Here is a 13,565-nt window from a genome sequence, read left to right on the forward strand (position 1 = left end):
CGGTGCGTTTACACAGTACGTACCCTCGCGAGATTCGTAATTGCTTTAAAAAAGTAATATACGGTCCTTAAAATAAAAATAAAAACATTTTCTACATAACGGTTTTGAAAAAAAAAACATTTTCATCATTATCCCAGATAATGTGTATCTTTACATTGTACAATAAATACGTAGATATAACGTTTTCAAGTGTTTAAAACTTTCGGGGGTAAACGCACGTAGGTCTTACGTTGCGCGCACGGGGCTCTCACGGTGCGTGCAAGTGCGACGTACTATCTCGAGATTTGTGATTACTTTAAAAAGTAATATACTGTTCCTAAAAGTTTAAAAAACCCATTTTCTTCATTATACCAGATATTGTCTACCTTTAAAATTTACATTAAATACGTAGATATTATGTTTTTGAACTTCAGAAAACTTTCGACGGAGCTCTTAGGGTGCGATTACGGTGCGCGGACCTTGTGATGATACCAAAAAAAAAATATAAAGCTTGCAAATAAAAAAAAATTGAAAAAATTATTTTTGTACTTAGTTTTATAATTATTTTACTATAAAATGTGAAATATAAATAAGGGAAAAATAATATGTAAATATTTATTATAAAAAAGAAAAATTAGTATAAAAAGAAAGAAATGTAATAATTAGAACATTTAAACATTATCTTTTACAAAACGTTTGAAATTCACTAAAAAAACATAGGTTTTAAATATGTTATAGTGAGGTATTAGCATTTAAAAAAATGTACAAATTAACTGAAAAAAACATAGGTTTCACACACGTTATAGTTAGGAATTAGCATTTAAAAAACCTTGCAAATTCACTGAAAAAACCAGAGGTTTCACACACGTTATAGTTAGGAATTAGCATTTAAAAAACCTTGCAAATTCACTGAAAAAACCATAGGTTTCACACATGTTATAGTTAGCTGGACATTTCTCTCATACAAAACCATTGAAATTCCCAGGTTATAGTTAGTTCAGCTAACTATAACTCGCGCGCCCGCAATGCACTGCTGATGACATCACATATTACATCACTCATGACATGGTCAGTGACATCACTCATGAAATCACTGATGACATCTCAAATGACATCACTGATGACATCATCCTTGTGGCAGACCTCCTCTCACCCTAATATAACCTTTGATATATACATTCAAAAATAGAATATAACATTTAAAAAAAAATGGAAATACCAAGACCAGTTTCAACAACCTATTCAGTAATTCCAACTTCTACATACACCATCCACTCACAATCACTTATAGAAATACATACTTATTTATAAAGGAACTCTTCCAATCTCTCCCTCTCATATATAATCACTTATATACATCAATACTCACATATACTAGTTTAAAACATATGTACTGACTTATAAAGACACTATTGGGACAGTCATTCACTCACTAACACACCCATACACATACTCATCCACCCATATAGTCTTGGACACATGCGGTCTTCAAAACACATACAAACAGTGAGACAGTCATTCATGCATCTATACAATAAGAAATATCCCCCACCAAACCATACAGACACTCATACTGATACTCAAAAAACTAACTAATAAGCCATTTACACACTCATGTATCTACTCACCAACCCATGCAGCCACTTATACACAAAGTGAGACACTGATACAGATATTTACATATTTAAACATTACTCATTAATACATGTATTCACTAAAATACACTTAAGTCAGTTGTAGAATCAATTTTACAAAAAAGTCATCCATTTAGACACTTACTTACCCATTTATTCTTCCATCGACCTTTAGATATACATCTATATAAAATATATATTTTTCAGAAAGACACACATCCACTGCATGATGTCATGAGTGATGTCATGAGTGATGTCACTGAACATGTCCTGAGTGATGTAATATGTGACGTCATCAGCAGTGCATTGCGGGCGCGCAAGTTATAGTTAGCTGAACTAACTATAACCAGGGAATTTCAATAGTTTTATATGAGAGAAATGTCCAGCTAACTATAACATGTGTGAACCCTATGGTTTTTTCAGTGAATTTGCAAGGTTTTTTAAATGCTAATTCCTAACTATAACGTGTGTGAAACCTATGTTTTTTTCAGTGAATTTGCAAGGTTTTTTAAATGCTAATTCCTAACTATAACATGTGTGAAACCTCTGTTTTTTCAGTGATATATATATATATATATATATATATATATATATATATATATGGACATACAGTTAGCCATTTATAATTACGAACACCACACAAGACCCAAGCAGATCTGTAACACTCATGAGAATAATAAACTATTACAATAGACATCTATTAACGAGGCAGTACTTCCTTGTTAATGAGACTTCATTTACCTATTACTCAAATTTCAAATTACCTGAATACTGCTGGATTACTCATGTCAAGTGATTCACTGGTGTAATCAGCAAGAATGAATGGAAATACTGGATACTGCATGAGATCATTGAAAGAACGACCAGAATGTTTGTTCAAATGAGTCAGGTATTCAAAATTAGTGATCTGTCCAGTACACCACAGCTGTGTTAAGGCAGCTAGATTTCCATACTCCAAAAGATTAGGAAGATCATTGACAAGGATATCTTGATACAGTGCATCACGGACCTACAATAATTTGAAGACAAAAAAAAAGAGTTAGAGGAAACAGACAGAGCTAAGCAACCATTTAACTAGGAAAACACATCTGTGAAGAGCAAATAATTCTCAGCGAGAGAAAAAAAAGAGAGTGAAAAAGCATGTGCAAAAAGATATCCATCAGAAAACAAGGTAATTAACGTAACGTGACATAAAGTTCTAATGGATACCTCTTACCACAGATATGTTTTCTACTGAAAGGTAGCCTAACAGTAGACAGTAAGAGTTTTGAGGAATAAGCTCATCTGCCAAAGAGGATCAATCACAAGTTTGGGAGATGTACACCAGCAAACCTAGACTTGTTTCTGAACTCTCATCATATGGTAATATTCTGTAAAAGAATTCGCTGAAACCCGGATCGGCAGACGTCATAAATCATCACACCTCTTAGAGTAGAGCAGGCACAGACTTAATCCATTCCAGAGGATCATTAATTGAAATCTCAGAAAACGCAAATAGAGAGCACAATTTGGCGGGGAAAAAACGCTGTCATTTTTCACCTTCTCAGAGTAGACAGAAGATTTCAGCATGAGGTTCAGTTGGAGATGGGGGACATGCTGGGTTAGGGTAGTGCTGGGGCAGATGAAAAAGTTAATTAACTTCAGTAACAATAATTATTGTGGATAATCTATATACCTGCACCAGACTGACTTGAAAAACTTTCCCCATAGTGCTCCCTCGTCGGTAGGGGGCGTCAGCTTCCTTCTGGCACTAAAAGTGATGTCATGTGGTGTCACTAGGACTACATTGCACAACCACCATTGACAATGTCAGCTGCCCATCCTTTTTTCTGCACCGCCGAAGCAGCAGGACAAGAATGACATCAGGTTGTGAACGTAGTGCAACAGCAAAACAAGTGGAATCTTTTATTTTGTTGCCAATAACTATCCAATGCAGGAAAGTGCCCCTTTTTGACATGGTCACCCCCACCATTTTGTGACTGGCACTGATCTTGTTGATTGGCAGTGCACTGGGTCCCTGCTAATCAGCCCCAGTGACAGTGCTCTTTCCCTTAAAGAAAGACAAATGTGCAATTGTTACCCAAATTGGCAAGGAATCCAGCACCCCTGTAAGTCCCCAGTCAATGGTATGTATTATGGCACCCTCGGGGACCCACACACCAAATGCATGCAGACTGCCATTGCAGGTTGAGTGAAATGGTGCAAACCATTCTAAAAACAAGACATGTCACATACACTGTGTGCCATGCCCATGTAAACTGCATGTACTATATGTAATTCACCCCTACAACAGTCCTTAGAGCCCTAAGCCAGACTGCATTATCTTACAATCGAGGGCACATCTGCATGAGCCGAATGTCCATGTAATACTTAGTTTCATTGCTATACATTGCACGTGATCAAGAATCCATCTTAAGGACAGATACTGGGCACTGGTCATTACGACTTATCCAGCTAAATGATGGCTTCACTGAACATAGCTGCCAATGTTTCAGATTGCCATGTGTGACATTTTCATAATTTCAGTGTAATTATGAGTGACATTTCAACTACTATGAGTGACACTTTCTCATGAGCAAAATCAGTCAATGAAGACGAGGGAAAGATATCAATATCAGAAATTACACCAGTCCTGCTAAGTATTACACTTCAAGAGTTGGACTAATGGGGGAGGAGCTACGCGGGCATCCAAGATGGTCGCATGAGCAGAGAGCTCCCGAGACCCGCGCCGCCCTCATCGATCTATCCTTCCGATATCCTGGTTACTTTGATGGGCTTTTGAAGTACTACTCGTGCTGATGCTGCTGCACTTTTCAGGGCTGAGATCGGACTTCGGGAACCATCTCTACGTCGTCCTAAGTTTTCTGGCCTAGCCCCGGACGAGGCCGGGGTCTCTGTTGCTCTGGATGGCCGAGCAGTAATTCAACAACAACGGTCGCCTGACATCTGCTCAACCTGTGGTGTTGTCACTTTCACTTTCGGTTTCCAGTCCACCTCCGGGCTGACTACCTAAGGGGCAATCTGCATTCCTGGCTCCGGTAGTCTAACCAGCTGTGCGTTCTGACCATAGCCCTGGGCCGGCAGTCTGCGATTTTTCGTGTAAGTGCTGCTTTGGAGACCAGCGGATCGCTGCCATTTCACCAGGACCGGGAAGACCCATCGGGGCACCGATTCCAATATGGCGACAAAATCCGAGATGGAGAAGCGCAGGACAAAAGCCACTACTCGTGGGGGATCAGTCCAGTCCAACGTAATAGATCGTTACACTCAACCAAGAGGCTCCCCCAGCGCCGCTGGCCGCAGTCTTGAGGACCCGAGGACAGACCTGGTGGCTACATCGGAGGTGTCCCTTCAAGACCTCATGGCCGCCATTGCTGGAATCAAGACAGACATGGGTCAACAGTATGAGGCCATCGTATCCAAGATAGACACGGTGGCGGTTGATGTTACCCTTATTAGAGCTGACTTGGCTAAGACCAATGAGAGGGTCAAAGCCTTGGACCTTAAAGCCACCAGTCTGGTTAACGACATGGCCGGCGCACAATCGGAGATCGGTAATCTGCGGTCATCGCATGATCTGCTGGCCAGACGTATGGAGGGGTATGATAACAGGGCCCGACGGAACAACATCCGCCTGGTCGGGGTACCGGAGGACAGTGGCGCTGCTTCTATCGATCTATTGGTCGAAGAATTAATTGTGACCAAACTTGCTCCCGCAGGCCTCAGCAAGTTCTTTGCCGTTGAGCGGGCGTACCGCTTCCCGGGTGGACAGCCCAAGCCTGGGGCTCCCCCGAGGCCTATTATTGCTAGGCTCTTCCACTTTCGGGACAGGGACGCCATCCTTCAGGCCTCTCGCAGGCATGGTCCGCTGAAGTTTGAGAACAGCTCCATTTCTATCTACCCTGACTTCACTCCTCAAGTGCAGCGGCAACGATTGGGATTCCTGGGAGTAAAACGTTGACTGAGGGACTTGGGACTTAAGTACGCGATGCTGTTCCCAGCTCGCCTTCGCATCGAGTATAGAGAACGTACTTTCTTTTTTGATCAACCGGACAGTGTTGGCGACTGGCTGGACTCATTGCCTAAGGAGGACACCGAGAGCAGGGGCCCCGGAGGCGCGGACGGAGGTGCAACGGCACAGGAATGACATTTGGGTCCTGAGGTCCGATTCTGGGTCGTAAATACTTGCAGAGTATTTTTTATATGTTTTCACCATTAAGCCCGGGGGTGGGGTTGTCTCTCCCTTCCTCCTCAGGGGTTATTTGTGTAGATTCTATGAAGGGGCGACAGGCACACTGCAGTTTGGGGTGGCCTTTGAGTCAGCAGGGGTGCAGGGTGGGGGGTGTTGTAACGGGTTCTTGGTTGGGGGGTGGGGGGAGGGGTTTTGGTCCTTTTTTGTGTTCTATGTTTTGTTTCTCACATGGTATTTCTTCATCTGCTTGTATCCTTGCTCTGGAGTTTTGGGAGGGGATGGTTTGGGGGTCCTACAGGGATGGGGGGGGGGGGGGGTGACATGAAAGTGCTGTCTTGGAACGTTAATAGTCTGAGAGACAGGATCAAGCGTGGTATTGTGCTTCAATTTATTAGACGCCATTCCCCTGATGTAGTTTTACTCCAAGAGACCCACTTGATTGGGAATGCTTGTAAAGCCCTAGATCGCCGAGGATACCGACTGGTGGCGCACGCTGGTTTTACATCCGGTTCCCGGGGGGTTGGTATAATGGTGAAATCCTCCTTGCCCCTTGAGATAGATGAAGTCGCTCTTGACGATCGGGGTCGATATGCTGCTGTTTCAGGGAGATGGGAGGGGAGGCTGATTGTCCTTGTTGCTGTTTATGTTCCTCCGGGACTCCAGGCTACCACTTATGCTGACCTTGGCAAGACTCTTCTAGGACTTCCGGATGGTGTCCTTATAATGGGTGGGGACTTCAATTCGGTGGTTTCGGGTGAGTGTGACCGGCTACCCCCTAGGGTTTTGCCGTTGTCCCAGATGTGGCTGACTGAGCTGATTGAGACTTTTGGGTTAGTGGATGTCTGGCGGATGTTGCACCCTGCACAAACTCAGTACACTTTTCACTCTGGTGCCCACGGCAGCCTCTCGAGGATTGACTACTTTCTGATGTTAACTGCCAACACCTCCTTTGTGCGTGGGGTCCGACATCTCCCTAGGGGTATCTCTGACCATTCCCCCCTGCTACTTGAAGTTTCGGTGGGAGGCTCCTCTGGAGGTAGGGTCCCTCCTCTTCATCCCTGGCACTTTAGGAATCCTCAGCTTCGCTCGGACCTGGTTAAGGCAATTGACAGTTATTTTGATGAGAATGAGGGATCAGTCGCTTCCCCTACGACTTTGTGGGAGGCTTTCAAAACCGTTATACGGGGTTCCGCGTTGTCCCTTATTGCGGCTGATAAGAAGGCCAGGAGAGAAACTGTGTCAGCTCTTGAGGCGGAAATTACTACGCTTGAAAGTGAGTTGGGTGGTGATGATACGCCTGCAATTTTGCACTCCTTAGCGCTGAAACAGGCAGACTATAGGGCCTTGGTAACTGACGCTGCTAAAGTGATGCATATGAATCAGCTGGGCCGGCTTTATGATGTGGGTGACAAGGCTAGTAAGCTCTTGGCGTGGTTGGATAAATCTGAGAGATTGAATCGTGTGGTGCCCGTAATAACCCGTGAGACTGGAGTGTGTGTGACTGATCCGGGGGAGATTGTCGAATGTTTTGTGGACCATTTTCAAACAGTGTACCGATCTGTGAGTGACCGAGATGAGGCAGACTCCTGTTTGCTTTTGCGCAATATCGCGTTGCCTTGCGTGTCGGAGGAGGATAGATCCGCTCTAGACGCGCCCATCACGGTGGATGAGATCGCTATTGCCATTCGGTCCTTGCGATCAGGCAAAGCAATGGGGCCCAACGGTTTACCTATCGAGCTATACAAGCTGCGACCGGACAAAATGGCGGCCCATCTGCGCACTATGTTTGTTGATGCATTCGAGGCGGGCCTCCTCCCTTCCGACCAGCGTTTGGCTACCATAGTAGTTATCTACAAGGATGGCAAGCCTCGTGATCAATGCACCTCTTATCGCCCCATCTCGTTGCTCAACGCCGAGCCTAAGATTCTGGCTAAGGTCCTTGCTAATCGCTTACTGACAGTGATCTGTGACTTGATCCATCCGGATCAATCCGGTTTTATTCCTCATCGGAATACAGCGCTCAATCTTCGTAGACTCCACAGCGTTCTCGCGAGAGCTGAGACCCTTACTGAACCTGCTGTTGTGGCCTCCCTGGATGCCACGATGGCTTTTGACACCATTGAGTGGCCATATTTGTGGGCGGCCCTTTCCAAGTTTGGTTTTGGCCCTAACTTTATTGCGTGGGTGCGGCTCCTATACGAACAACCGTCGGCCCAAGTTGTAGTTAACAGCAGAGTTTCTGAATCGTTCACATTGGGACGTGGCACCCGTCAGGGGTGCCCGCTTTGTCCACTTCTTTTCGCTTTGGCACTGGAACCACTGGCGGCGTGGCTTCGATGGGAGCCCTCGATTAAGGGGATCCGGTGGACACCGGACCTGGAGGATCGCGTCTCGCTATACGCAGACGATATTCTTCTTTATTTTACCTCACCTCAGAAGTCCCTCAACGTGCTCTTCGATGTTCTCACCTCTTTTGGGAAGAACTCAGGGCTCATTATTAATTGGAACAAATCGTGTGAGTATGTTATAGCGGAGGTGCTGCCTCCGCTACCTCGTATATTCCCGATCCAAGTGGCAGATATTGGATTCAAATATCTGGGGATTTTCATTTCTATGGACTCCTCAGTGCTCTATGACCGTAATCTCTATGCTCCTCTTCGTCGCCTTAAACAGGATGTACGGAGGTGGCGTGGCCTACCTCTGTCCCCATTGGGACGGGCGGCACTTTTCAAAATGATGTCCCTCCCTAGGTTTTTGTATGCCTTACAGAATTTTTTTGACCCTGTTCCCTCCCGTTACTTCCGTGAGGTTGAAGGCCTTCAGAGGCAGTTAATTTGGGACGGACGAGCCCGTATCTCCTTATCTAAACTCATGCTCCCATGGTACGATGGTGGCATTGCCCTACCGGACATCAGGCGTTATTACTGGGCCTCACAATTGAGTGCGATTAACCACGTGACGTATTCCCCGGGGCCCACTCCCGCTTTCGCTATGGATAAACTCCTGTTGCCGGGCGGCAACTTTAATAGGGCCCTATATTCGAAGGCACCACTCCGACTTCTGACTGGACCTACAAAATGCGCCGTGCGTGCATGGAAGGATGCGACTGTGGCCACAGGTTGGAGTGATAGATTGACGCGCATGACCCCATTATATGACTCTGAGCGGCTGGGTAACCTGTGGCGGACGAAAGGATTTGGCAGATGGGACATGATCGGTATTAGCAAGGTGGAGGATCTTTGGGCCAAAGGCACAGTGAAGTCCTTTGAGGCCCTGAAGGTAGAGTATCAATTGGATGATAAGGAGTATTTTCGTTATCTTCAGGTGCGTCACGCCCTGCTCTCTGCCTTTCCCCCTGGGACGGAGGTCCCCCAGTCGTCCCCGTTGGAGGATCGGATTCTGGACGGCCATGTGCCGGACAGTACGATTTCTTTAATTTATAAAAAGCTCATTAACACCAGGGCTGATCTTCTGGTGTAACTCAGGGCCTCTTGGACAGCAGATGGCCTCGAATTGGATGACGAGGACTGGCAAATGGCGATTTCCTCTCCCAGGGAGGTGGCTATTCCGGCTCGACTTCGTTTTGTGCAATTGAAGATTCTCCACTGAGTCTACATGACTGGTATGCGTCTGGTTCGGATGGGGTTCTCAACTGATGGGTTGTGTAAGCGTGGCTGTGGTATGGATGGCACCTTTCTTCACATTCTATGGGAATGTCCGGTTATCTCCGCTTTCTGGTCCAGAGTGCATGATGTAATGGGACGAGTCACCGGGGTCTCCCTCCTTCCAGAGGCGAGGCGCTGCCTGCTTAATGTGTGGGAGCCTACGGATTGTACGGCCGCTCAGACCTTTTGGATCACTCTGTGCAACATGGTTGCCAAGAGGGATATAGCGCAACTCTGGGGCTCTCACAGACCGCCTGGAATAAGTGCTTGGAAAGATAACATGGATTGGTGCATGTTTCGGGAAAAGACAGTATATGAGGCTCGGGCCGTCCCAAGAAATGGGGTAGGGTCTGGTCACAATGGAACGAATACCGTGGAGACATCTGTACCCCACCACTTGATTACACTGCTAACATTCCTTCGTCCCCGTAATTGACGTTCCTTTAGACTGGCGGCCATTCCTTTCTAATGCTCCTTTTCACCATCTCCCCGCCCCTTGGAGAGTTGTCTTTATTCTTAGAGATTGTTTTCCCCTTTTCCCCCCTCCCATGCCCTAGACACTGTTTTCACCATGTGAGTGTTTGTGTTGTTTGTTCCTACTTCACCAAAATTATAAAATGAAACCTACGTGATCCTTCTTATGATGTTTGATGCCACTGCACCGTAATGAATTTATTTATTATTTATTTAGAAGTTTTCTATAGCGCTAACAAGACCCGAAGGTAGCAGAGCGCTTTACAATAGAGGGAATGAAAAGAGAACAACATGACACAAATCCAATAAAGCGATCAGCGAGCGACAATTAGGAATGCGGAAAAATTCGGACAGCAGGACTTCTTGGTAGCAGGATTCAATGTTACTGCATGGGTTCAGGGGACGCTTGTTGATCCAGGTTACCCGCAACCAAGGGAACGGATCAGGCACAAGGATTTGAGTTGGCTCTTGAATTCTGAATAGGACGGTATAGTTCTGATGTGCGGGGGGATGGCGTTCCATATTTTGGGAGCATTTCCTGAGAACGAGCAATCCGCAGTTCTCTTCTTTCTGGTTTTTGGTAGGATGAGCAGCAGGGAGTTGGAGCTTCTCAAGCTTCTGGCTTGGCCTGCTTTTTTAAGCTTGTTTGCCAAATATTCCGGTTTGCCGGTGTGGAGGGCCTTGTGGGTGAGGCAGGCCGTTCTGAAGGTGCTCCGCATTTCCACAGGGAGCCATTCGAGTTCTTTGAGTGCCGGGGAGATGTGGTCAGATTTTTTGCAGCCTGTGATCATTCTCGCTGCCGCATGAAGTGTTGTTTTTAGAGGGGCCAGGTGCGATTTGGGGATGCCTGTTAGGATTGAGTTCCCATAGTCCAGTCTTGATAGAACTAGAGATTGCGTGGCTAGTTTGAGGTCCTTGTTGGGAATGTAAGGTTTAATTTTGTTCAGAAGTCTGAGGTTGAGAAATGCGCTTTTCGCCGAGTTCTTAATGTGGTTTGTCAGGGTTAGTTTGGGGTCTAGGGTGAAGCCCAGGGATTTAACGGAGTCGGCTAGCGTGAGGTTGCCTTTGAGAGCATCGATCGATTTTAGCCACTCGGTGATTTGAGGGTTGTCTTCTTTGTTTGAGATGAGGAGTGTTTCTGTCTTGTCGGAGTTGAGTTTCAGGTGATTCTTTGTCAGCCAGTCTTGAACTTCATTTAGGACATCGTTAAGTCTGTGGATGTCTTTAAGAGAAGAGGTTTCCAGGTAAATCTGCGTGTCATCCGCGTAGAGGTGGAAGTGGATGTTGGCGTTCCTGAGTAGTTTGGCGAGCGGTTCCATGTAGATGTTAAAGAGCTGAGGAGAGAGCACTGATCCTTGCGGGACACCCTTGGTGACCTGCTGGGTTTCGGAGGTGAAGTTCTTCATTTTTATTGTTTGCGTAGGGTTATGTAGGAAGGAGGAGAACCACTTGAGAACTACATCGCCGAGGCCGGCTCTTTCTTGCAGGGTCATGATGAGGAGCTTGTGGTCTACCGTGTCGAACGCTGCGGAGAGATCAAGGAGTATGAGGAGGCAGCACTTGTCGGCGTCAAGAGAACCATGAATGTCGTCTATGATGTTCAGCATCGCGGTTTCTGTGCTGCGGCCTTGTCTAAAGCCGGATTGGAGGGGGTCCAGGAGGTTGATGTGGTCCAGATGTTGCGTCAGTTGCAGGAGTACGTAACGTTCAAGTGTTTTTGAAAGCAAAGGGAGGTTGGATATCGGTCTAAAATTGTTCAAGTCACTTGAGTCAAGACCGGGTTTTTTCAGTAGAGGAGTGACTTGCCCCATTTTTAGACAATCGGGGACCACTCCGCTTTGTAAGGAGCTGTTTATGATTCTTCCCCAGATGGGTGCTAAGGTAAGCTTCATTTTTTTGATTAAAGAGGGGGGAAAAGGATCTGAGACGTGTGCTGATGGTTTGGAGGTCGAGATCAGCGAGATTATCTCAGTTTCCTGGACGGGGCGAAAGCTTAGCCAAGGGGAAGGAAAGGAGTTGGTTGGGATTGCCAATGGGAAGGCCGGGTTACTCTTCTGGAGGTGCGGGTTGTTGATGTCTAGAGACAGTTCGATTTTTAAGACCTTATCATTGAAGAAGTTGGCGAAGTTGTCACAGAGTTCTTTGGATGCCTGCAGGGTTGAGGGCCGAGGTTTGGATGTTTGTTGTCTGATTATGTTGTAGAGCTCTTTGGGTCTGTTTTTGGATTTGACCAGTGCCTCTCGGAAGAAGCTGGATTTTTTGTTTTTGATATGGTTGTTGTACTTCCTGCGGGCAGATTTTAGTTGGAGGCGGAGAATTGCGGTAGGGTTGTTTCTCCACTTTCTTTCTTTGGCTCTCAAGTTTCTTCTTTCTGTGTTGAGGTCCGCAGTGAACCAGGTTCTAGATGGAGTGGCTCGGCTTCTTTTGAGCTTTAGAGGAGCAAGATTGTCGAGTATGGAGACTAACCCCGCGTTGTAGTGGTCGACGAGATCATTGGTCGAGAGGTGCAGTGTGTTATTTGGAAGAAGTGAACTTAGCTGACCTTCCAGGATATCCTCGGGTACTTGGGAGAGGTTTCTTGACCATTTGGGGGTGTCTTGCGTAGGTTTAAGCGAGATGATGGGGTGATTGATATGAAATAGGATCATGTGGTGATCTGACCAATCAACGGGTAGTATGTGGTTGACCGTGATAGAATTCTTTTGGGCAATGATGGCATCCAGTGTGGCTCCTTTGTAATGAGTCTCCTCGGTACAGTGTTGGGTGAGGTTGTTATCATCAAGGAGGCTAGATAGCGATCTGATTAGAGGATTATGGGTCTCATTCCATCGGAGGTTCAGATCACCGAGAATTAGGATTTTGGAATCGCCAAGTGCGTCTTGAGCAATCAGGTTTGATAGTTGTTCTCCAAACTCATTATTTCTGCCCGGGGGGTGATAGAGTAGGTGGCACCGTAGAGACTCGTTGTCTTTTGTCTTGATGACGGTGGATAGACATTCAAACGAGTTGTACTCGAAGGAGGAGGTTTCTGTGATGCTCCAGCTATCCTTGTGGATGATAGCGACCCCACCTCCTCGTTGTTGTTTGATCCTGTCTTTGGAGATGAGGGAGAAACCGGGTGGAACCAGCATATCTAGGCAGGGGGGGGATGTCTTATTAAGCCAGGTCTCCGTGAGGAACGCAACGTCAATGTCATGCGTGAGGATGGCTTCAGCTAAGTCTGTTGCATGTAGTGAGGCCGATCTGCAATTGATTAGGAGGCATTTGGTGAATTTCTCCTGATTGCTGGTGGTTCTATCTTTAGTCTCTCTGGGTATAGCGGTGAGGACTGGTAGTCTCTGTTGTTTGACGATGGGTAGAACTTTCCGGTGACCTGTGATAACTTGGATTTTTGATTTAGGTGAATCAGCAATGGGGGAGTCGTAGGTGGCGGCTAGTAAGGCTGCTTCCCTGTCTGACATGGGAGCTTCTGATCTAAGCGGCCTGGAGGTTGGTTGTTTTGAGCCCGCTGAAGTGGGAGAAGAGATGGAGAACACGGGTCTGGTGCAGGGGGCTCTTGTTGTTTCGTTTTTTTTTTAATCGGAACACTGGACCTTGGGGAGGGGATCGAGAGGCTGGGCA

At 46.1% G+C, this 13,565-nt stretch overlaps 1 protein-coding gene across 3 annotated transcripts in view; it reads right to left on the reverse strand.

Annotated features, from left to right (window-relative positions):
- LYST (lysosomal trafficking regulator) overlaps positions 1–13,565 on the reverse strand; it is a 4,348,576-nt gene that overhangs the window by 1,335,631 nt on the left and 2,999,380 nt on the right. For all 3 annotated transcript variants that reach the window (XM_086927077.1, XM_086927076.1, XM_086927078.1), the window contains one exon: positions 2,378–2,622. In XM_086927077.1, the coding sequence (XP_086783203.1) occupies positions 2,378–2,622 (245 nt within the window). The remainder of the gene's footprint in view (positions 1–2,377; positions 2,623–13,565) is intronic.

The sequence above is a fragment of the Lissotriton vulgaris genome, chromosome 6 (genome assembly GCF_964263255.1).
Source record: "Lissotriton vulgaris chromosome 6, aLisVul1.2, whole genome shotgun sequence".
NCBI lineage: Eukaryota > Metazoa > Chordata > Amphibia > Caudata > Salamandridae > Lissotriton > Lissotriton vulgaris.